Source organism: Sinocyclocheilus anshuiensis, unplaced genomic scaffold (genome assembly GCF_001515605.1).
Source record: "Sinocyclocheilus anshuiensis isolate Anshui unplaced genomic scaffold, SAMN03320099.WGS_v1.1 scaffold461, whole genome shotgun sequence".
Taxonomy (NCBI): domain Eukaryota; kingdom Metazoa; phylum Chordata; class Actinopteri; order Cypriniformes; family Cyprinidae; genus Sinocyclocheilus; species Sinocyclocheilus anshuiensis.
Genome location: NW_015541005.1, coordinates 2549416 through 2576172, shown reverse-complemented (window position 1 = coordinate 2576172; position 26757 = coordinate 2549416). Strand labels below are relative to the sequence as shown.

Here is a 26757-nt window from a genome sequence, read left to right as displayed (position 1 = left end):
TGCCGATAAGACAATAGTATCGTGTATCGACGATAGTCAGAGATATCGACGATAGCAGATGTCTTTGTCGATAGTCAAGACGATATTAGGCTCATTCTCCTATTAATGTATGAAATAATAGTAATAATAATAATTATTATTAATATTATTAATAATAGGCCCATTATAATTCGGCTATTATTATCAAATTGCCCCGCTTTTTCATTCAGCACTGTATTACACACGCGCGTGCAAATGAGGAGCCTGTAGCCGGTGAAGGAGTCTCCAACCACAAACACAGACACATATCGTGTGAGTTAAAATTTGACGTGGTCGCATTTGTGCGAATGCATGGTCTAAGCTGCTCCAAAGCGTCTGCTTCATACAGCGCGCGCTGCAGAGCCGCTGCACATTGTAGCAGGTGTCAGATTTCACTGATCACGTGAAGAGAGGTGCTTTCAGCGCAGCGCGAAGGTGCGCGCCGCGGACGGAGCGCAACGGAGGATTTGGTTTACAAACTAAAGTAAAAGACCGCTTCTTAAACCAGAGAAGGTAAACATGTTGGTATTCTTGTGGAAAAAAACATGCAAGTCTTGTCAGCGACAGCCAGTTCAGTTTTACTTTTCTTTTTGTTTTCGTTTTGAAAAGCTTGTTATCTTTGCTGTTTACCTCGCATTAGGCTATGGAGGGTTTCCTTATTTATTTTATTATTATTATTATTTATTTATTTGATTCCTCAGTGTTTGTTAAACATTCTGTAATTTATTATTCGGTATATACAGCATGTGATGTATCCTATGCCATGCCTTGTCTTATTCTATTATTATTATTATTATTATTTATTTGATTCCTCAGTGTTTGTTAAACATTCTGTAATTTATTATTCGGTATATACAACATGTGATGTATCCTATGCCATGCCTCATCTTATTCATTTTTGTTAATAAAGTTTAGGTAAGCTAGTTTGTCATTGTAGCCTACTGTTTTATTGTTGTTGTGCTTTTTAATTAGGAATAACAATAAATCCATCTTTTGTTTTAGTCTTAAAAAGTAACAGGTGTATAGATATAAGCAAAACAGACAATTATCTTTTCTTGTAAAACCTGACACCAAGATTGCGAATTTGAAAGTGAAAGTGAAAGAGCATGAAAAGAGGAATTCCTGTTCACAACATTTAAATCACAAATAATACTGATGAAAAAGAATGGGTTGAATGTTGAACACTTTCGTTACCATATAACTATAAACTATGATAAAAGTTCATCAGCATGCATTGATTAATCAAATGTTGTAGCAAAAAAATAAATAAAAAATTGCGACAAAATTATGTGCTCGTGCGACCAACTGAGAAAGTTAGTCGCAAAAGAGCGACCAGTGGGAAGAATGAGTCGAGTCTAGAGCCCTGATATATGTGTAATATTTTAACCGAGCCCTCACTAACCGAGTTTAATGCCAAAGTTATGCTAGAACGCATCTCATTCTTGTTTCTGTGGTGGTGCGCCGGGCTCATCATGGGGCGCGCAGTCCGGAGCGCTGTATGACTGATGTATCTGTTTAATTTAAATTTACTCTAAATATATGAACTTTAAATACTTTATATTTAACATGTTCGTTTATGTCCAATATTTAGTGTTAAACTGTTGGTCTTTAAAATAAATCTACTTTTGATTTTCACCGTTGACTGATTTTGCAGACCTTTTAGACTGATAACTTCCGTGCTCTGATGCGGCAAACTTGTCACAGGATGCGATGTATGACTGTTGTATCCGAATATATATGAACTAGCTGTTTTAAATATTTTTGTATTTACATGTTAAGTTTATCAGTATGTTTGAAAGTATATTATTTAGAATCGTGATGCTTCCATAGGCTCCCTCTCTCTCTCACCAAATGTTTGTTTAAAACACCAAATAGTTATGAAATAGCCTATGACAAATACAGGGAGTCTCTCTCTTGCCCCCACCCACCAATGCACGATAATATCGTCTATCGGCGATCTCACGGACTGGCGATATGACTGTTTGAAAAATGACCATATCGCCCAACACTATAACTGTTCATTTAAATTATGATTTTGCTCAAAATGCAGCTGTTTGCATGCTGTTTAAATCTGATGGTTATACTCAGTGTTGGGGAAAGTTAATAAAATGGGATTAGATACATTTGTGTTATTTAACATTTAATTATTGCAGGTTTGCGTCATATTCTGAGTTTGCATTTCACTGTTTTAATTCATTTTGATGAATACTAAATCTGTTTTTTGTGAGTGGGATGAATTAATGCACATTCACATTTAGTCTAGAACTACAGTAACATCATGTTCACACAGCGCACACAATGCCTCTGTACTCCCGATTTCTCCCAATATGGGGACAGGAGAGCTGTCAGTCAATACATGGGAAAACAAAGTAACTGGCATTACTTTTTTGAAAAAGTAACTCAGATATGTTCTTGTAAATTAAAAAAGTAATGCGTTACTTTACTAGTTACTTTAAAAAAGTAATCTGATTACGTAACTCACATTATTTGTAATGAGTTACCCCCAACACTGGTTATACCTATTTTACATAGGCACACACACACATACAAATGTGTCTAAATGTTGTATCCAGAATGTTGCTGAGGGTTTCCATGAATCATTAATTTGTGTTAAAGGAATAGTTCATTTAAAAATGAAGATTTGCTGAAAATTTATTCAAACTCAGGCAATTCAAGATGTAGTTGAGTTTGTGTCTTCATCAGAACAGATTTGGAGAAATTTAGCATCACTTGCTCATCAATGGATCCTTTGCAGTGAATGGGTGCCGTCAGAACGAGAGTCCAAATAGATAATAATAACATCACAGTAATCCACAAGTAATCCAGCATCAATTAACACCTTGTGAAATGAAAAGCTCCGTGTTTATAAGAACCGAATCCATCATTAAGATGTTTTTAACTTCAAGACGTTGCTTTTGGCTAAAATACAAGTCCTCTATCCATAATATTGCTTTCTCCAGTGAAAAAGTAATCTCTTCTAAATCAGGAGTGAAATATGCACAGATCAAGAACCGTTTACAAGCGAAAACAGTCACATTTTGGCCAATGATTTAAAGTTAAAACACCTTAATGATGAATTTGTTTCTTACAAACATGCAGCTTTTCACTTCACAAGATAATAATTGATGGACTGGACTGTGTTTGAACTCAGCTGTTTGGACTCTAATTCTCACAGCACCCATTCACTGCAGAGGATCCACTTGTGAGCTAATGCTTGCCAATGATGTAATTTTTCCAAATATGTTCCAGTGAAGAAACTTTATTCATCTACATCTTAGATGGCCTGAAGGTGAGTACATTTAAATTTTTTGGTAAACTGTTCCTTCAACCTGGGTCCTCCTTCAGTTCGGCTCACATATGCTGTTGTAATAGAAACTGCGAAACTGAATTCAGGTCAGATAGACTTTGCGCTGTTTGTTCTCCTGTGTCGACCCCTTGGGAAACAAGGTGAGAAGAGTTGTTGTTTCCGCTCCTGCAGAGGTACTTACTGAGCAGCCACTCCTTCTTCTCCCAAAGGAAGTAGCAAGTACATGCAGGGCTATCCGGCGTCCTACTTCCACAGGGTAGGTGGCCTTGATATGTGTCCGTAGTGCATTCTGGGTAATCAGCAGGTCACCTTTACTGTATGTGGGTGCTGAGCGGTTTAAATACCATTAACACACGCATCTCCTTTAAACGGTCAAATGCTCCAGTCAGACGTGTGTTCTGATATGATTCTTCACTATCTATCACTATATTTATCCAAATGAAAAATAAATATATTTAACCCTCTACCGCACGCATTATGATAGACCTATAGAAAAAAATATTTGAATCTTTTTCTTTTCTAAGAATGGCTTAACTTGAAGTGCTCTAAAAACAAATTTGGAAAAAAATATTATTTTAAGGTACTTTATGATATGTTGCCATACGGCAACAGCATACAATAGTGCAGGGATATGGCCGTGCTCACTGATGTAATGTTACCTGTATTCATATTTATTCAAAAGTAAAATTGCCATTTCAATTTCCATAATACAAATGCCATTAACATACGACTAATCAACATTATTTCACTAGTATTAATGTTGTTATTGTTACAGCTTAACAAATTGCAGCTGACCTTGCTAGCTAGCTAAACTATTGTAATAATGTCATTCCACTATTGCACAGTGTTGCCGCTTGGCAACACATACATTTGAATACATTTGAATGATTTACCAAAAACTAATTTTATAAAAACTTTTTTGAGAGGTGAATATGTCATCATAACATCATAACAGTGATGTTTTAGATTTTTTTGTAGAAGTGACACGGACTGGTCCTTGTTTGTTACTGACGTTTTAGTTTGCTTTCAGCAACTACCGACAAGAGACTGCAGTCTGTCAGAAATCTCGCCACAGAAAAAAACTGCATGTCATGTGACTTAATCAAAGCACATCATTGGCTAAACTAAGCCTCTCTAAGTTCTCTTTCCAACAAAAAAACGAGAATGTTCTCTTAAAGAGACAGTGGCAAGGAAATTAACACGAGTATGTTGCCATATGACTACACCATGCGGTAGAGGGTTAAATATATTTGAAATACATTTATTTATGCTAAGTATACTACAAATACATTTTCATATTTATGTGCTTAATAAAATGCCCTGCAATTGTACTTTTAGTATACTAAACTGGTATTCTTAAAGTCTGCTAAATTCGAACAACTGATTTTGTACTTGATGCACTTTAATTGTGCGGAAGTAGTGCTGAAGTCCAGTTAAAGATATACTTAGTAAATTTGATTGTGCTAAAGTGGAACTATTGCAAGTAGGCTATACTTCAGATACACTTTAAATATTTTTCATTTAAAGACATTTTAGGCTTCATATTAAGAAATGTGCATTGTGCACAAGTAGTACTCCAAATAAAGTTTAATTATAATTTTTATATCAGTAAGTCTCAAGTTATTTGTCAGTAAATATGTTAATAGATTTGAACTATAATTAGTATGAAATAAATGTATTTTAAATATATTACTTTTTTTACTAGAGTACTAAATATTAAGACGGGAAGAAGGTCTAGATAGAAAAATAGATTATCATAAACCATTTTAAGATTACATTTTAGGCTTTTGGAAATGTAAAAAACATGTAAGAAATGTAAGAAACAGTTCAGATCTCAAGAACAGCGCTTTGGAACTCTGTGGAACATCAGGCACAAAAGAACAGCAACATCAAACGCCAAGCACACACAGCACAATCAAGACAATGGAGTGCAATGACAGTTTACATGGTGCATCTGTCAAATCAGAGTCGAGGTGGGTTTATTCTCGTTCCTCCTCTGCATGGAAAAGAAACCAAATACTGTAGCCTTTGCATTTTGGCAGCAAGATTAAGAAAAAAACTTTTATGCATTGAGGCCTAAAGTTCTGGTCCATTGGAGCGTCAGGAGAGATCCAAAGGCTCAGAGGTGCTCAGTGGGCTGAGCAGCTTTATAGCAGCGCACCCGTGCTGGATGTATTTATAGCAGTGTGTGGGTTATGCCATTGCAGGGGCGGCCCGCGTCACATGCATGAGGAACCCTCATGTAGCAGAACCGAGCCAAGACTTCTGTGCTAAAAAAAGGATGCTTTAATATTCCCAGTCTTAGAAACACACTGCGAAAAATGATCTATCTATCTATCTATCTATCTATCTATCTATCTACTGTATCTATCTATATATCTGTCTGTCTGTCTGTCTGTCTGTTACTTTACTCAAGTGTCTGTAAGCCATAGCTGTCAATTATTCCATCCACCAGCTATCCCACATTCATGGTGTATGTGCATTTGTGTACGTGTATGTTTCAACAATTAAGGCGCATTTGCAAACAGTAGCGTTTTACAAACAGCGTTATAAATATTGAAACAGACAGAAAGAGAAATCCAAATCCAAATCACACAATAAAAGAGAATTTGAGCCCTGCATCCTCTTTTAAAAAAGAGTTAGACTGATTACTTAAATCAGTATTGATTAGTTCTGAATAAAATAGAAAAACAAAAGGAAGGGGTGAGGACATGTATGAGTGTCCTAATCATATATGCATACTCATACACACACTGGAAGTACAGCGAAATTGGTTTGTCTGCTGCCTGTCAGCTGCAGTGAGATGATATATGAGGAATTAAATAGCGTCTGACCTGTACAGCTGTTTTCCCCTAATCAGAAAGGATCTGCAGGTATAAGTGGAGAATGAAAATGGGCCATTCTGCAGGATATTAGTCTTATGTATGGAGTTAGTCCTGTCTCAAATTGGACTCTGGCTCTCAACTGTGAACTCACTTACACTAAAGCAGGTAATACTATAATGATATACAGTATAATATACTGATAGTAATGATTGATCCATCTTAGAATATAAATTTTGTTTTTGTGTATTTTCTATTGAAAAATTTGGTCGCAGCAAGTTTAAGCCCTCTAAAACCAGTCTGGGATGTTAGTCAATCTAAGATGTTTTTTGTTCTCTGGTTGTTACTAAGAAATATGTATTGAACACAGGCTAGAATGGAGTGGACAAAATTAACATTTTCAGTGCTTGACATCAATTCCACTCCCTCTCTGTAACTCCCACCATGTTCTCTTTTACTCACTCTTAACACTATGTTCCTTTCTTTCTCTCAGACTGTTGGTCTGCAGTCTGGGATTGTGTTTCATTTCCTCAGTCTGTAATTTTAGCAGAGTGAGTTTGCTAAAACTGGCTCTCATTTTTAACATACACACAAATGTGAATAACACAACACACACAGTCAAACACACACACGCACACACACATACAAAGGCACAATATACAGACACAAGGGAACTGTTTAATTTCATTGGGCAAACAGCTACTAAATGCCATTACTCTGTCTCTGTAGTAGTGTGTATTACAGCAAGAAAAATTCACACTTGCATGTGCTTTAATAAATGTCAGATAGATGAGTGGTTTCTGTGCACACAAATGGGTGTAAGCAAGTGGCTTATTGCGTTTACAAAATGACGGCAACATCAGTTTGATGAAAGACATTGGTGTTCTTCAAATAAATAGTTACTACTAATAATAAAGAATAATAATAGTATTTAGATTTAGATTTGCAACCGTTTTTTTGCCATATAATATAGTTAATCAGTTCACTGTAGGCTTTATGTGGGTGCCAAACAAAATGATTTGTCACATTAGAATTCAAATGATGTGCAGTTCAATCGTTTGATTTCAGCTCAACTACAATTTAGAGTCAGTCAAACTATGTTTTATATTCGGAGGCGTTAGAAAACTTTTTTTTACTATAGTGTTCCTATAGCTCCAACTAAGTGACTTGAGGTATGCTACGGTCATGGGTTCGATTCCCAGGAAAGCATAAACTGATAAAACTGTATACCTTGAATGCACTGGAAGTCACTTTATATAGAAGCATCTGCCAGATGCATGAATGTAAGCGTATATAATGGAACCATTATACAATATAAATATCAAGACAAACCATTAGGGCTTTTGCATTCAGAAGTGACAGTGTCTAGAAAGCACACCCACACTTGAGACCATGCTCAGATCCATTTACACAGGCCAGTCTTTTGCCTCCTAAGGGATAATTCTATCATAATGCATACACTGTTTGAGTTCAGATCTTCTGACCAATCAAAAAACTCCAAAATATCATGCTGGAATTGGGCCAGGTTGGTGATCTCTAAGAAGTTTCTGTGAACATAATCTGTGTAGGTAATTACTGACTCAGTTGCTCAGTTTATTTGTGTTAAAGGGATAGTTCACCCAAAAATGAGAATTTGATGTTTATCTGCTTACCCCCAGGGCATCCAAGATGTAGGTGACTTTGTTTCTTCAGTAGAACACAAACGAAGATTTTTAACTCAAACCGTTGCAGTCTATCAGTCTTATAATGGCAGTCAATGGGCTCCATGGCTTTGAGAGTAAAAAAAACATACACAGACAAAACCAAATTAAACCCTGCGGCTCATGACGATACATTGAGGTCTTAAGACACGAAACGATCAGTCTGTGCAAGAAACTGAACAGTATTTATATAATTTTTTACCTCTGATCCACCACAATGTCCAACTGTCCTGAGTGCGTTCACAACATCCGGCGCGTGATGTCAAATAAACGGTTGGGCAAAAAATTCCACGTTGTCTGATGATATATCAAAATCGTCTTCCATTGTGATGACCTGTACTTCTAAATATCTTTAGATCATCGCAATGCCAGTGAACACGTCTGCAATCTCGCTGCACTGTGTAAATAATGAGTGACATATACGCGCGACAGATCGCTTCCGCACATGCGTCTACTATCATAGATATGTATAGATACCCTATTCGACCGCTCCAGATACGTTGATGCATCCGCCATTTTGGAACGTATCACGGCCCATAGAAACAGTCACTAATGGGGCATCTACATATATATATCTATGTCTACTATGCCAGAGCCCATACATGCGTCACGCACTGGATGTCACTTGGTAAGCAGATAAACATCAAATTTTCATTTTTGGGTGAACTATCCCTTTAACCTAATTCCAAAGTTACAGAATTCACAACTAATTAAAGCACTGTTAAACTGAATGATTAAGTGTTTGTTATTTAATTGGCAATATAAAGTAAAATTTCACAATGTTGTGAGGCAAAAAAATCACAGGTATGTGCTAGTCATATCGACTGTCTAAACAAAACATGTCAATGAAACATCTGCATCTAATAATGGAAAATAGAAGAGAAAGAAGAGAGAATGGAAATACACAATGTCGAGTGACAGAAACCTGTTAAAGGATTTATGTACGCCTATAACTCCGCAGAAACCTTGACTGCAACCTGCATTGCAGCTAAAACTGAAGAATCACACTCACACACACACACACACACACACACACACACACACACACACACACACACACACAGTAACTGATTTACAGGCACTGAGATAAAGCACATACTGACTGTGTGCTGTGCACATACATTAAAGGTGACATATAATGAAAATCTGACTTTTCCAGGTTTTAAGTGCTATAATCAGGTCCCCAGTGCATCTACCAACCAAGGAAACGGGAAAAAGATTAACCCAGTAACTTTGTTTTGGTAAGCCTTTTTCTGCAAGCCTCTGAAAAAAAGAGCGCGTCTGATTTCGCTCCCTTGGTGACGTGGCAAAGGGATCTCATTATAATATTACGGCCCTTTAATCTGTAAGTTTCCACTCACGGCAGTGTTGCCAAGTCTGTGGTTTTCCCGTGGAATTGGGCTACTTTAACACTGTTGCGGCGGGTTGTTTTTCATGTCCGCGGGTTGAAACGACTCCAATAACATGATATTTATCCCCTGCAATGAGAATTTTAGCAGGGGAACCCCACCAAAAAACGTGAATTTTACACCCCAGAACGTGATTTTTAACTGGGGACCCCCTCGAAACGCGATTGGGCTAGTTTTGGGCTAGTTTTGAGTAGCGATTGGGCGGGTTTTCCTGAAAACCTGGCAACCCTGACCCACGGCACCGTCGTTGTGTTTTCGCAAGCGACAGCGGTGTGCCAGTTCTAACGCCATGGCAAAAGTTTGAGCAAAACATGCTACCTGTTCTGTCTTTGGCTGCACAGACGAGCACAGAACACTGTTTAGAGTTCCAGCCTCAGAGGAGACAAGAGAGCAGTGGATTTATTGATTTATTTACTGTATATTGCTGCTGCCACACAGATCTAAAATAAACATGCGATTTATTTCCCAGCTGTTTACCTTCACAGACATAACCGACTGTTTTTGTAACTCATGTGTGTTTTTAACGTAAACTTGTGTGAATGAGAACTTAGTTTAGTACTCACATGCCACATGACAGCCGCTTTCTTTGAGTGTGCTTCGGTTGTGTGCGCTCAGAAAACCGTATATCAGAAGTTTAAACTAATATGGTTTAAAACGCATGATTTCAGCGTGATTTTGATAAACATGATAATCAGAACCAAAACAGATGTTTTTAGCAGGTCCGAGCTGTAATGGCGCAGCTCTATTCTGGAAAAGTAGGTGGGGAGCAGCAGCTCATTTGCATTTAAAGAAACAGGCTCGAAAAACAGCGTGTTTCTGCTTCCACTTAAAATAGGCATTTTCAAAATGATATGATGATCTGTGGAGTATTTTAAGCTGAAACTTCACAGACACATTCTGGGGACACCAGAGACTTATATTACATATTGTAAAAAGGGGCATATTATGTCTCCTTTAATTCACGTACACATGTGATTGAGCTAGTATGACCAGTGTGGTAACAGCACTCTAATTGGTCCCTTTTTACAAGATACATGCACAAGCTGGAAAAACATAAAAATAATCTCAAAAACATGAGCCAAATGCACAGCATATAACATGAGAGACCCCTCCTATTCTTATCAACATACACACATAACCTATATTCAAAGTGTAGACGTCAGAATCATTTATGCTTTCATGTATGTTTTATCCTCTTTTTTCTGTGTCCTTCATGGTAACATGACAAATTAACCTTACTTTATCATTATGTTATGTGTGTGTCCTTTGCTGTGATTTGAATCAATTTCACAAAGTAAGACCATTCACAGCTGTTTTTGAATCAAGTGGAGTTTTTATCAAAACACAGATATAAGTCTATGCAAAGGCTCCTTTTTGATATTCACCTGTTCATTATTCTTCAAATGAAGCAATTAGCCTTCTAGCAAATGTCCATGTGTTTGTTTTTATTTTGAGCCACAGCACGAAAATAGCTGTTTATGTTGAGTAACCTGCTCATGTTATGCTTGTGTTAACAGAAGTTGCTTAGAGGTTGTTTTCTTTGCTCACTAATATCATATTTAATAATCATCACTGATATTTTCATTTGATATTTATATTGCACAATTTTACTTCTCAACTTTTAAATTTTTACTGGGCAGCAAGAGACAATACCGATTAAGAAGTCACCGTTTAATGTCATTGCGGTCTAGGAGACACAATAAAGGCATTAAAGAGATTTTTTTCTTTCCTATAGTCACATATTTGGAGGAACAGATTATTCGACAAGAATATGTATGTGTATTCCTGTAGCAGACACAGACATGCTGACACTTTGACTAGTGTAAATAGCTGTGAGCAAAGACAGTCGTGCTCCTTCTCATGTCTTGTGTGTGGGTTTGCATAGATATATGTTCTATTATCCTTTGACAAAGGTCAGTGCACAATCATTCTCTGTCAGCTTGGTGCACTCTCACCCTTAACCTCTCTGTCTTCTTCTCTCAGTTACTCCTCATCACATTGACACGCTTTCAAACATGCGTTGACATTGTCATTCTCATTCAGGAGCAGTCTGCACACAGACACCTTTCAGCAGTTCAGTGCAAACACAGCTGTGTTATGAAACAAGGCTAATGCGCAGACGACCCTCACGGATCCACTCCCAATAACATGCACATGGCTTGGTGAAATGACTTCCTGTGCAGCCATGCCAAAATAATCCAAGTGCCGAAATAAGCTCAGAATTTTCCAGGAAATTAAATACAACCCTCAACCTTTTGAACTAAGTTGCCTGGTACCAGATATTGCCTTTTCTGAATTTGTTTTACTCATTTCATCAGGTCTCTAGCACAAATCATTACAAGTCTGTTTGAATGTAAATACACACACATTACTTGAAGTGTTCGATGTTGAAATCGTTTGTTTGACTGTTTGTTTGAGCATTTTTACCAGCAACATTGGTTTAATTAGCAATGCTTTAGGACAGGACTATCAGTTTTAAAATAAAATAAATATAAAGTTTAAATACAAATAAAAACTAATATAATTCATTATGAAATGTTGCAAATTTGTGTCATTAAACACATAATCATGGATGCCATCTAAACAAAACATGCTTCATTTTCAGATCAACATTATTGAAAGTAAGATAACTTACAGTTCAGAGAGAGTAAAATGTCGATTCATTAACCACTCATGGATTCAGGGAGTTCATTCAGTGAAGGATTCACTAATTCAAACTTCTGAGGTTGTGAGTCATATTTGATGAATTAAAAGAACTGGATCAAAAGATTCAGGTGTGTAAAATGTGCTACACTAGTGTGTTTTTGTTGTATCTGCTACCATTTTTTTGGTATTGTCAGTCTCATCTTTAATTCAATTCAGGCTGTAAACTCACATTTGCAGCTCAGGTAAAATAGCTGAAAAAATTATTGACATTGCATTGCAGAATCAGCTTCAGTATTATGTGCTTAGGACTAACAAACTAAATTCCACAAAACTCCCATTTTCATTTAATGCAGCCTTTAAGTGTGTGGTTTGATAGTATGCGTTCATATGTGTCTAGAGTTCAAGAAGATCAGCTGTCATAACAGCCCTCTTCATCAGAGGTGGGTTGATGTGATATGGGCTTGATATGGTTTTGAGCCTGCTGAAGACTCCCTTGGTATTTCTCCCTGCGTATGCTTTGACATGGAAAGACTCCAGAGCAGGAGTTCATATTTAGATCAAGTAATCAGATCTATTTTGATGTTTCTTCTGGCAGTGAACACATTCATATCTCTGATCTTCTGTGTATGCATGCTGTTTTTGCTGGTATGAGATTGGTAGTGTCTCATCTGTGAAGAAATTTTATAGCTTTTATTGAAGCTGAAGACAGCAACTTTTGATCTTTGATAGTTTAAATATCGCTGCACTTTGTATTTCTTTCTTTATTTGTGCTAAAGCATGCATGTATGTGTATGTGTAGGAGTAATTGTTTTTTTCTGTGTTTAAAAAAAAAAAAGGACACTCAGTGGTCGTTATCAGAGGTTATATGTTAAAAGCTTGATTTAAGTGGCATATCTGCTATTGGCTGCTCTTTCCTGTCTGTTCTGTATTGATTGCTGTGTGACAGATTACACTGACCTGTGGTAGAATGGGTACTTTAGATTTTATGTAGCTGAGGCAGGTGTAGATAGCATTGTATTTATGGTTGTTTCCTTATATGTATTCCAGACAATAGTTGTCCTTATTTCATTTACTTTATTTCCCTTAATGTATATAGTTGTAAATTTGTTAATGTTTTATAGCCTATTGTCACTGATTTGCATCTGACTTCCCTGTTAGGGATTAGTAGTGTCAATATCTGTCTGTATCTTTCCTGGAAAAGACAACATGTGTTGTTGTCATGCTCTGTAGAAAATTAAAGAAGCAGCAGTCTTTTTACTCCTTTTCTTTTTCTTTTTTGTTGAGTAATAGTATATAGAAATTACTTTTTCATTATGTTATTTTCAGATCGTTCTTGTTCTGTTACCCCCAGCAATGCTGATATAAGCCTAGTAGGGGTGTAACGGTACACAAACATGACGGTTCGGTACGTACCTTGGTTTTGACGTCACGATTCGGTATGGTTTCGGTACAGCATGGGGGAAAATAAGCATAAAATTGTTTTTTTTATTATTAATCATTGGTTTACAGAACAAATTGCTCTTTCTTTACATTTTCAATTATTTATACTTTTTTAATTCTTTATACTTTCAATTATAATTAAAATGTTCTTAGGGATAAAAAATCTACCTCAGCTTATGCTCTAAACTATAGTGAGCCCTTTTACATTACTATAAGGTTACAATTAACACCAGAGCCCAAACCTAAATTCAATTACTATTTATTTTTAAATATAATAATCAACACTAAACTTAAAAATAAATTGTATGCAAACATGTAAATTGCACATAATGCAGTTTTTAAATTAACTTATAAATTATAACATTTCTATTTGTTGTTAAAAGATATTTACACAGTGACTGTCATAGATTGTTTCATAATAAATTTAAGCATACATTAAATAATTAAGACATCACTAACAGGTAAAGTAAAATATGAGTAGATAGTGTAATATTTTGCGAAATGCTCTTCTCTAGACTTCATTTCTCTAGCGAACTAACAAGCTGTGGACACTGATGACTTAAATTGCTAAATGAATTGCTACGTGACATTTTGTTTATAAGCTGTTTTATTGACATCTTTCCACGGTTGAAACACTGATTGAGCGATTCCAGTAGACATGAGATGTTCTTTCATTTTTATTTCACGTTAAAACTAGTAGTAAACAGGAAGGGAAGATCACGCTTACTCGCTTGTTGTCGCTCGTTTGAACTGAGGCGTTTATACAGCAAACTGTCACACCACATCAAAGAACGTCAAAATGTCGTTTATTGTTTGAATTTCCTGAAAAAATGGGTTAAGATGAGACTTTCTTTCTTATCAAAAGCAACGATATATAAAACTGGAAATTTCCAATAAAGTTGTATTTGTGCAGTGGTTAAAACATTTCTGTATGTGTTCGGTACAGATGCTTAACAGAAATACCCATACCGAAAATTTTCGGTATGAATACTTGTACTATTACACCCCAAAGCCTAGGCTTTACTGTGATTTTTAATCCTCAGCAGGTGTTTGTGTGGTGCCAAAGTACCAGAACTTTCAACATCCCAACTCAAGGCATAGTGATTTTTAAAATATGCATTCTAGTATGTTCCATAGCTTTGATAACCTATATAAGAAACGATTATATGTAATGTTTGCTTTTTAGATTGCCTGTGTCAGATATACTTATCGGCCTTCTTTGTACTCTTTCTGCAGGATGGTTCAAAGCAGAGGCAGGCAAGAAAGAAGACGGTCTCATTCAGCTCCATGCCAAGTGACCGCAAGATGAACAGCACAGCTGCCTGCATGGCTTTCATGATGGAAGGCTGTGAGATGAAGAAAGTTCGCTCCAATTCTCGCATGTACAATCGTTACTTCCTGTTGGACCCTGACATGCGCTGGCTCCGCTGGGAACCATCGAAGAAAGACTCCGAGAAGGCCAAGCTTGAGATCAAGAGCATCAAAGAAGTTCGATTGGGAAAGAAAACACCCGTCCTACGCAGCAATGGCCTCTCGGATCAGTTCCCGGATGAGTGTGCATTCTCAATTATATATGGAGACAACTATGAGTCCCTGGATCTGGTCGCCAGCACGGCAGATGTGGTGAGCACCTGGGTGATGGGACTGCGGTACTTGGTCTCATACGGGCGGCACATGGTGGGTGTAGTCGAGCCTAGTCAACCCAGTGTAAGAACGTCCTGGATTGGGTCCGTGTTTGAGCTAGCTGATCCAGAAAGGCAAGGACACATTGACCTATTCCGGGCCACCCAAATCATCAAGGGTCTCAATCCTGGCATGAGGGAGTCCCGTATTGAACTGAAGTTCAAAGAGCTACAGAAGGCTAAGGATTGCTATGGTGAAGGCATTGATTTAGACACATTTGTAGAGGCCTATTGTGAACTGTGCACACGCCCCGAGATCTTTTTCTTGCTGGTGCAGTTCTCCAGCAACAAAGAGTACCTGGACTCCAAGGACTTGATGCTGTTTGTGGAGGTGGAACAGGGAGTCGAGGGAGTCACAGAGGAAATGTGTCGGGAGATTGTGCACAAGTACGAACCCTCCGCTGAAGGACGTAACAATGGCTACTTGTCCATAGATGGCTTCACACACTACCTCCTGTCATCCGAGTGCCACATTTTTGACCCGCAGCACAAGCATGTTTGTCAGGATATGACGCAGCCCCTTTCACACTACTACATCAACTCTTCCCACAATGCCTCACTTTTGGAAGACCACTATTGGGGTTCGTCAGACCTCAGCAGCTATGTTCGGGCTCTACGCATGGGTTGTCGAAGCCTGGAGGTTGTAGTCTGGGATGGCACTGACTGTGAGCCCGTTGTCTATGTCGGTAGCTCTGTTGCCTCCCAGCTGGCCTTCTGTAAAGTTCTAGATGTCATTAACCAGTATGCCTTTGAGAGTTCAGAGTATCCACTAATCCTCTGTCTTGTCACACACTGCAGTGTTCCCCAGCAGAGGGTCATGGCTCAACACCTGAAGAAGATCCTTGGGGACAAACTGCACGTTGATCCTCCCAATATGGAGGATCACTACTTGTCCTCCCCTGAAAAACTTAAGGGAAAGATACTCATCAAAGGGAAGAGCTTGCCTTCAGACTCGCAAGACTCTGAAGGGGAGGTCACAGATGAAGAAGAAGGCTTTGAGATGTCCAGGAGAATGATGGGTGGAGACGATAAGGACCAGCTCAACGGGATTGGCTGTAAACGGTTACGACTCTGCAAAGAACTTTCTGACCTAGTCACCCTCTGCAAGTCTGTTCAGTTCCATGACTTTGAGACATCGAAACGGGAACAGAAGCATTGGGAGATTTGCTCCTTTAACGAGGTTGATGCCAACCGCTTTGCCAATGAGTTTCCTGAGGACTTCGTCTCCTACAATAAGCGATTCCTTTCACGGGTGTACCCTACACCCATGCGCATTGATGCTAGCAACATGAATCCACAGGACTTCTGGAAGTGCGGTTGCCAAATCGTGGCCATGAATTACCAGACTCCAGGTTTGATGATGGATTTAAACCTTGGTTGGTTTAGGCAAAATGGCAACTGCGGCTATGTCCTGCGTCCAGCTATAATGCGTGAGGAGGTGTCGTATTTCAGTGCCAATGCTCGTGACTCACTTCCGGGAGTCTCAGCCCAACTTCTCCACATCAAGGTGATCAGCGGTCAAAACCTACCAAAGCCTCGAGGCTCGGCTGCTAAAGGCGATGTGGTAGAGCCGTACATCTACGTGGAGATCCACGGAATTCCTGCAGACTGCGCAGAACAACGCACAAAAACTGTCTCTCAAAATGGTGACAATCCAATTTTTGATGAAAGTTTTGAGTTCCAGATCAACCTTCCCGAATTGGCTGCTTTGCGTTTTGTTGTCCTTGATGATGACTACATTGGCGATGAATTTATTGGCCAGTACACCATTCCTTTTGAGTGCCTGCTTCCTGGTTACCGGCACGTACCACTGCAGTCACTTACAGGGGAATTTTTGCCTAACACCACGCTGTTTGTTCACGTTGCCATTACAAATCGTCGAGGTGGGGGCAAGGCCCATAAGAGGGGTCTCTCTGTGAGAAAGGGCCGCAAAGCAAGGGAATACACCTCCACTAAGACCACAGGGATCAAAGTAGTAGATGAGCTCTTCAGGGCATCAACCCAGCCACTACGGGAAGCAACAGACCTACGGGAAAATGTGCAGGTATGAATTCGGTCTTTTCAGGGTCAGTGTTTTTAAGAGTTTGTTTGCACTGAGAAATTTTTGTGAAATTGATGCATAGGCAGCAACCGCTGATATTGAAAGTATTAGTGATATTTGTATTGCTTCAGGAGTTCATTAGATGACACTGTCAAATGTTCTTTTCTCATTAGAGAGCAAAGTTAGGCAGGGGCATGTTTAGAGTTTTGGGGGCCCTAAGCAAGTGGTCTGGTAGGGGTGGGGGGTCAGTAGAAATCACATTCCTTCCTCTTCACATTTAAATAAACCAAATAATAAATGTTGTGCCAAAGCACAAAATATATTTGGTATGAAATGTGAAATTAGCTTGCAATGTCATATGAAGGTTTCACAAAGAAAAAATAGTAAATTCCTTCCCTGTCAACTGGCATCAGCTGCCACTTTCAGTTTTCACAAGCTGCCTTGGCCCTACAGGCAGTTCAAGGGAGGTAAAGGGTAGGATACAACAAGGATATAACAGGGATTATGACAACATGGTATTGAAAACACACACTTAAAATTGCCTGTGTAGTCAGGGACAGGTAAAAAGTGAGAGAGAGAGAAAATGATACAAGAAAGAAACCAAGTGAAAGCTTTTGTTGTTGAGCTCATTAGTAATGCCCTTAAAACCGGATACCCGATTTTCCTCTCTAAAGATGCTTTCACATCTTTTAAAAAATGTTTGTGCTTTTACAGATCAGAGAATTCAGTGAGACTGCAGATGTTTCTCAAATGCTAGAATGTTAATCAAGCTTTGTCATTGAATAATGGTGGAAGAGTAAAATTGCATGGTTATGAAGGCAATACATCATTCCTGTTCAAGTCATGAAAGATTGGATGCAAGCTGCAAATAATATTGATTTCAAATGACTCTTGCTCAGCAGATGTAACATGTTGTCCTCTAACACATGGTCCTAATTTAAGAAGACTAAAACCTCAAAGGACATCCCATTAGATGATTAGAGACAGAAAACATATGGCCAGCTTGAGCTGTCCTTCTGCTCTGGATCTCTCCCCTGGTCTTTAAATTTGTGCACGTATGTGTGTAATTGTGTTATTTCATTTGCCAGGATGCATTTTCTGCTGTTCCTATTCCACAGATCTGTGTTTTTGCATACTCTTATTGTCTTGCATTGTCAGTTTCTCTGGTTTTGCATATGTTCACCTAGTTTTTATATCGTGAAATGTTTCTAGTCTACTTTAATTAAATGTAATGAAAGATTACGTTTACATTTGGCAAACTATTGTAAAATATACAATGCTTTTATCCAAAGTGACCTATAGTGCATTTAATGTTTACAATGTACAATGTTTATCTTTTAAACAGTCTTCTGCTTGATTTGCATCTGATATTGGATGTTTAATAATGTGTGCATTGTGTATTTTTACATTTAGATTACCTTTGCCATCATCTAATGCTCATTTAAAGTTCATCTTTTAAAAAGAATAATATTTTAACATAATAAACACTGTTAAAATTGATCTTAATAAGCAGATTTCAAAATGAATATCTATTTTTTGTATTGTGCATTATAATGATGTGACGTCTAAATTCGCCAATTTATTAGTTATCAGTAATAATATTAAAATGATTGTCACTTTTTGGTATTGACTAGAATTGTAATATACAGTAGATGCATCCAGTTCTTAAATCATGTTTTATTAAAAAGTCTAATTATGTTTTATTAAAAAGTCTCTTTATTAAAAATATAAAGTTTTTTAGATAATTGTGCTAAATTACAATTGAAAAAAAAAAACAATATTACCTTTTTACATTTATTATAACTTCAAATTCATTTAAAACCTATTTAAGAAATCCAGAATTCAACCTCCTAAAAGTCGCTGTGCAATTCAAACGTTTCCTATTAGCCGGTTTCTCCACTGATTACTGATGTGAGAAACTGATGCGTGTCCACTAAAGAGGAGAGAAGAAGGGGGAAGGGTGCAGGAAAACACTCCTTTCAAGTGTGCAAACAGTTAAAGGGATCAGTGAACAACTCCAGTCACGCACTGCAGAATGTGTGTAGGGTTTTAATGCTGCTATTAAGAATGCATGTGTTGTATAAGGCTTTATTTCGTCCTGCTGTATCTTGGAATAAGATCAGGGAAGATGAGAGCAGAGCACCAGTATGCATCAAGTGGCAGGTGATCCACTTGGCAGGATGTTATTCTGCTCTATCATCATTTGTAAAGTTTCAACATCAAGCTGTCTGCTGCTTCCTCTTTCTCCGTGTCTCTCTCATACACTTAAACAGCAAGCATGTCTTCATAGTCTCCATGGTGTCATAGCAATCCCACAGGAAGCGCTCTTTGTGTGGACTTATCTGTTACTGCTGTGAACCGCACTCTCACACTAATGAAATAACTTCAGCACACACACACACACACAGGCTCACATGTGAATATGTAGATGATTCGATTATGGTTCTCTGGTATGCATACTTTAATGTTTTTATTTTTGAAAGCACATCTTGAACTATTTTAGTCTCACAAAGCCATTTGTTATTGTGGCTTGCGTGTCAGTTTTAAATTTGATGCTATCAGCCTATCACGAGAAAGTGATCTTTCAATGCAGGGAAAAAACGCGTGTGTTGCAACCATATTGAAGCCTGATTCTAATCTAAATCTGCTCTGCTTTAAATATGCACATATTAGCATGCACAACACACAGGGTTTACTATGCAAACTGTCATGAGTCAGCACTTTTGACTAGCATAACATCCTGTGTAAAGTTAACGTGCCTGTTCTAGACTGAGCTCTATAACTGTGTCTAAACCACAGAGCCAGTAAGTGGATGAATTAGACTTGTGCTGCAGTGTTTAATAAGTAAATATGAGTATTTCATGGCCATAGAGCGACAGCTTTATGCTTCAATGGCAATAATAAATCACAGCTGCCATAGTGTGAGAACTATGAACTGTAAGAGCATACAGTATATGGAGTTTCATGATAATGAACTTCTGCTTTAACTGCTTTTTACTAGGAAGATTACATTTTACATAATTATAGCGCAGTCTTTGCGATCTGATAATCGCGCTAAGCCATATCGCATTCTCAGACTTTGTTAGCATTAATAAAAAAGCCAACTGGCGAGTAACACTGCTTCATGCACTCGCCAGCACTGATTTTTGCGTGCGTTTGGCGCTTGTCAAGTGTTCATTTTAATTCTAGGAAGGTTTTATTGCTCAAACGTTACTTTTTTATAGCTAAATATTAATTAATATAGCTTATATTAAAGAATTCAGGAGTTTCTGCATTCTAAAGCCATATGACTTTATTTCTTTTGTGGAATATCCACTGATTAATTGAAAAGATCTGACTCAAAATAACCATTTGTTCATGAATCAGAAATTGCTCATTCTCTCCTGAACATGCCAAGAAGAGCAAGAGCTAAAGTGTTTAGTGTGCCATATGGACCACTTTTATGATGCTTTAATGGTGCTTTAATGTATTTAAATACATTAAATACCCCCCGTAGCACCCCCTTGTGGCCCCCTTTTGTTCCACAAATGAAAGAAAGCAATAGGGACAATGTATTTACATTTTTGGGTGAAATAAATTCTCCATTTGTTCTCCATTTAAACTAATGCGTCTAATAGAAACAACTAAGATATTAAGATCTTTGTTGTGAATTTTCTTTCTATTGGCTAATTCCTAATTCAAGTTCCACATAATCAAAATTCATTTTTATTCATGATTCTCTATGTTCTCAGTGACTCACAAGTTCAATTTGTACCCAAATCTATGGTGGCGATAGTCTGTATTTACACTATATTTTTGATCCATTTTTCGCATTAGAGCTCAGCTAGCATGACCCCCCACCCCCTCTTCCTGACCCATGCAAACACAAACACCCTTGTTTTCACAAACACAGGACGAAGTGTCTGGAACACATTATCCGAGCGTGTGCCGGAAGCGGCTCTTTCCCGCGCTCTCCTGGCCTGTGCCACACAGTTTGTGTGTGAATTCAATTATGGAATTTGGACCATGCAGCATAGAGTTCATTAAACTGAGGATAACAAATATGAATGATGAATGGAGAAAAAAAGTGCATTAGACAAAATAGAGGAGCTGTTCTCATGTATATGAGTGGGTGGGTGTTTGAGATAGCTCTCTTGTATGAACACAACAGATAGTCCAAGTCTGTTCCTAAACACCTATATTTAAAAACCCCATTAAATTCCCTTTTCACGCAAGCGTCAGTCTCAGTTATAAACATTTGTCATTTTGCTGCCCATGGTAGTAGCTAGGTGGGTTTGTGTGAGCACGTTTTGGTATTCCTGTTGGGACCATATTTCTGAAAATGTCCCAAGGGAATAGCAAATCCTGTTGAAAGCATCTTGTGAGGGTTGTCCCCACAGGGAAAACAGATTAATAAATGCTCTAAATATAAATTCACGTGTGTGAAAGAGTATGTGGCTGCATGTGTCTGGAGATGGTTGTCAGCTTGACAAATGCTGTTATGACACCAAAACCAGAGTATTGTTAAACGAATAGATCAGCCAAAAATGAAAAATCTGTTATCATTTACTCACCGTCATGTTGTTTCAAACCTGTATGAATGATATTTTGAAGAATGTTTTAAAGAACTGTTTTTGTTCATGCAGTGACTGGGGACCGATGCTGTCTGAACATCAAGAGTTTTCAATATATCTCCAAAATATCCCACAGAACATCTTTTGTGGACTTCTTCTTTTCATCTTGTTTAATTAGACAGCTCTGATGGGCAGTCTGATAAGGTCTGGATGTTTTTCTCAAGTTTGTCGTGTTTTTCAAGTGTCTAGCATGTATGTAGACACAAACACACTCTGGATCTGGGTATGAGGTGCTCGAAGTTTGTACAATTTTGGGAAAAATAACTGGATGTGTTAAAAATAGTAGTTGTATTATTTTAAAAAATTAAAACTATTGTAAAATAAAAGATCAAAAGATTTTATTATTATTTACTATTATTATTATTATTATTACAACTATATAATTACCATAGTAATCTTTATGGCTTAATTTCTTCGTTTCAGAAATGTTAATCATCTAGCTTTTATTTTGGTGGAAACCCGCAGGAAGACATTAAAGCTTCTTTTTTGTTGACAAAAGTCGGTTTAAGTGCTTCTCAATTAGGGCTGCAACAAACTATTTTGATAATCAGTTAATCTAACGATTATTACACATTGTTGATTATTTCACAGATTAATCAGTGGACTTGGTTCTATTATTCATCTTTTAAAATTAGTTAAAATATTGAGTTACACATATTCCAACTAAAAGATAAAACAAGGTAATCACTTCAGCTTTTGAAATTTTCAAACAATTATATATTAATATAGTGCATTTACAATTATTATACAATTATTTTTAACAATACAAATAAATGTATTTATCACACAAATGAGATGAGAGAAATTTACCATTTAATTAACTGTATGAAAAATAGCTAGTGCAAACTTATCTACATCACTATGATCAGATGCTTTCTTAATTGCTGTTTTCTCACTGCTGTCATTTTTGTTGTGTGTTCATTTTGTTATTAAGAGGAAAGATGTCGAATAATCATTTCAGCCCTATTCTCAATATAAGTTTGTGAATGGTTGACACATGTTGCGTTCCCAAATGCATGTTGTACTGTATATGCAACCCAGATCCATAGATTCAGAGATGGGTGAGCGTGAAGCAACATTTACAGCGAACCAAGTCGCCCTGAGACACTGAAAACATAGAACTGCTTGTGTGTAAAAGAAAACAGTGCTGCGATTCACTGTGATACACAAAGCACATACTTGCACTAAACCATATCGCGATGGTTTCATCTTAATTCCAATTAATCGTGAAGCCCTAAGATGCTCTCTGTGTTTGTGTGTGTGTGTGTCAGGAGGCCAGGAAAACAGCTTTGCTATGTTCAGTGTCAAAGGCTCACAAGCAGCTGTCCACCCTCACACTCATGAATCAAAACACTGGCTTGCTTGATACTCTCGTAAGACACACACAAACACAGCATCAGTCTGCAAATAACTCAAAATCCAAGTAGTCTGAGATCCTAATGTCATGGGAACTTAAACCATGCTGCTCTTCTCTCAGAGACCTTCTGTGTTTACAGAGCTCTCATAGAAACATAATTTTTCTCAGATGTGTATGATATCATCCCTAATAATTTCCTGAACTAAGGCAACATTGTTGGCAAGAGCAGTTCACAGACTCTCAGTGGTGATTTAGTTCTTCAGCGTTAGTTACTAGAAGACAAAGCTTTGTCTTTCTGTGACTCCATGAGCTGAATGTGCTTTCATTACGATCTAGTGCGTGACTTTGATCTAGCCTCCAACTGCCATGTCCTCTTGTGCACATTCTACAATTATTGAGCAAAAACAGAGGAAAGTTTAATTCCCTTGGTTGAGGTAAACAGGAGCTTCTCTGTGGTCAGAGGTAGATGTATTTGAACAGCATTACACTGTGTGTTGTTGCTGTGGGTAATTGCACATTTATCTTGAATGTGAAACTGACCTGCAGTTTTCATACATGTCACTAAAGCTAATGTATTCTGTGCTATCCTTTTCACCAGAATGCTATGGTGTCGTTCAAGGAGCTCTGCGGCTTGACTCCGGCAGCTAACATGAAACAGTGTATCCTGACTGTGTCCTCCTGGCTGATGAACAGTGAGCGAGCGCTGCGGGTAATAGTAGATCTGAGCGACGCCTACCCCACCATGGAAGCCCATGGCCCCATTCCAGAGCTGCTGCGTAAAGTGCTCACCGCTTATGACACGGTAGGGTGAAATTCAACAGCGTGACCCTAACTTTATGTGACGCAATGTGAATAATCTAGCACATGTGAACCGTTAATCTATGTTAGGTTGCGGTAAATACTGCAGGAGGCAACATGATGGTAATACATGAGTTTGAATATTACATTAACTTCTTTAATAGTTGTTCTGCAAAACTGAACAAAAATAGGATCTTTAACAATTAAGATAAACACTGTATATAATCATAAATCCTGAATATGTAAATCTGAATAATTCCATAAGTCATAATTCCTGAATACACTTTTGCAAATCAACATATATTTTTGTAAATCCAAAATATATGAATATATATTAATATATTCAGAATCTATAGTTGCAAATCTTAATATACTGTCATAAATCCTGAATATATAGTTGTAAATATGTATAAATAAACATATATCCTGAATATATATTTGCACATCTGAATATGATGTCATGAATCCAGAATATAATATTGTTGTAAATCTGAATATATATTTTTATAAATCCTAAATACATACAATACATACAATATAAAGTCATATATCCTGAGTACCCAATTGAAAATCAGAGTGTCATATATCGAGAATATATTGTTGTAAATCTGAATATATTGTCATAAATCCAGAATAGTTGACAATCTGAACATCATTTCAGAAACCCATGTATGTCATAAATCCAGAATGTGTAGTTTTAATAATCATAGGTCCTGAATATGTAGTTGGCAGTCTGAATATAATGCCATAAATGCTGAAACTATAGTTGTGAATATTAATATATAGATTTAAATTCTGAATAGAAAAGGGTCTATATATGTTTGTTTTATATTTTAATATATGATTTATAATGTACTTAATAATAAATCAAGATATAAATGTATACATCGAAATATTTATTTATATATTTATACAGCATGTAGATTAACTTTAACTGCTTTTATGAATTCAGTCATAGCCTACAGCAGAATAGCTGCAGCATTCTGCTCTTTCTTACTTGTTCCTTTATAATGGGACTTTACTACAACAGATTAAATTCTGCAGAGATGTGAGAGTGTATCTGATTGTATTACACACACACTCTCTCTCTCACACACACACACACACACACACACACACACACACACACACACACACACACACACACACACACACACACACACACACACACACACACACACACACACACACACACACACACACACACACACACACACACACACACACACACACACACACACACACACACACACACACACACACACACACACACACACACACACACACACACACTCTCTCCATACCCTCCAAAGCTGCTCTATCACACCCTGCCGTGTATTTTCCCTTTCATGGCATAATTCCATTTTGATATGAGTAGATGTCCTCATATATAATGTATGCAGGAATGTACTGTGTGTGTGTGTGTGTGTGTGTGTGTGTGTGTGTGTGTGTGTGTGTGTGTGTGTGTGTGTGTGTGCGTGTCAGTGCTTGTCAGCCCAAGATTGGCTGTGTAGGATTTGCACTTTGAATTAGGCCTCCATGAGGGTCAAACTATTTGTCAGGTGTCAAAGTATTTGTTAGACTGTGAATCAGGAATGTATTGCCTTGTCTCACAGTAGACATTTTGAAGAATCTTCTGACAAACAGCTTGAATTTTTGTGTTGGTCCAGGTTGGTTTATAGTGGTTAGTGCTTTCGGGTTCACAATATACAGATTTACATTTTAACAAACCAGGGAGTGGAATGAGACACAGCCACACTTAATGCCTAAGCAGTTTAACAAATGTGTGTACATAATATATTGTGTGTATGTTCTTACTTGATTCTAAATTTAGCTTTAAACAGTATCATTGAACCAGTAGCAATAACAAAAGAGACAACGAAAGGAAACACATCTTATCTGGGCTGAGGAATGCAGCTCAATCTCTTCTGTCAATAGAGCTTATTACGAGTGTGTGAATGTGTTTGTGAGTTTGAGCTTCTCTGGGGAGGGCATTCCTGATTTGGAAGTCTCACTTCCTGCTGAGACCTGACTTCCTGTTTCCTGTTTTTGGTTTCCTATAGATGATCCAGACGAGTCGGACACTGATCGAATCAGCCGATGGCGTGTATTCTAAACTTACACAAGCACAGCGAGCAGGTAATGTTGTGCAAACACACACATACACATAATATTAGCAGTGAGATTAACAGTGCAAGCACATCGCCAGTTGATCATTTAAATACAGTATGTCACAATTAGGCATTATTAATGACTGTAATGTTTTGTCTGTTTACTAGTGGAGCAACAGGAAACAAACTCTCACACACAGTTTCTTGCTCAGTTAATAATCAGTGAACCCTATAATACTCTACTCTGTAGCTGATGTGAATTTTTCTCCAGAGCACAGTGGAAAACTAAGATTTGGGCAAGAGAGAGAAAACATTTTAATAAAACAATGTTTTTGTTTTAATTGAATAAAACAAACTTATTATTAATAATTTATCTCATAAATTAATAAAAGGAAATTTTAAAGCAGAAATGGGGTGTTGAATAGCTGCAATTACACTAGATTATAAGAACGCAACATTTCATAAGACACAACAGAGAATAGGATATGATAATTGCACTTAAGGGCTTCTGTTTTGTTAAATAAATAAATACATTAAAATACACAAGCATTCAAAGTGTTGGGGTTGGTGAGATTTTTAAGTATTTTTGAATATGCTCACCAAGGCTGCCTTTATCTGATCAAAAATAAAGTAAAAACAGAAATATTCTGAAATATTATTGCAAATTTAAAAGAAATGTTTAACATTCAAATAAATGTAATCCTTCCTTTTCAAATTGAAAATTAATAGGAATAGGAAATCTTTCATTAATAGGAAATTGTTTTTGTACAATGTAAAAGTCTTTACTGTCACTTTTGATCAATTTAATGCATC

The 26757-nt window shown here is 37.3% G+C and overlaps 1 protein-coding gene across 1 annotated transcript in view; it reads left to right on the top strand.

Moving 5' to 3' along the window:
• The window catches only part of LOC107690325 (inactive phospholipase C-like protein 2), a 91188-nt gene that overhangs the window by 44119 nt on the left and 20312 nt on the right, over positions 1–26757 (top strand). The window contains exons 2-4 of the mRNA XM_016488628.1: positions 14579–17068; positions 23634–23837; positions 25897–25972. Of these exons, the coding sequence (XP_016344114.1) occupies positions 14579–17068; positions 23634–23837; positions 25897–25972 (2770 nt within the window). The remainder of the gene's footprint in view (positions 1–14578; positions 17069–23633; positions 23838–25896; positions 25973–26757) is intronic.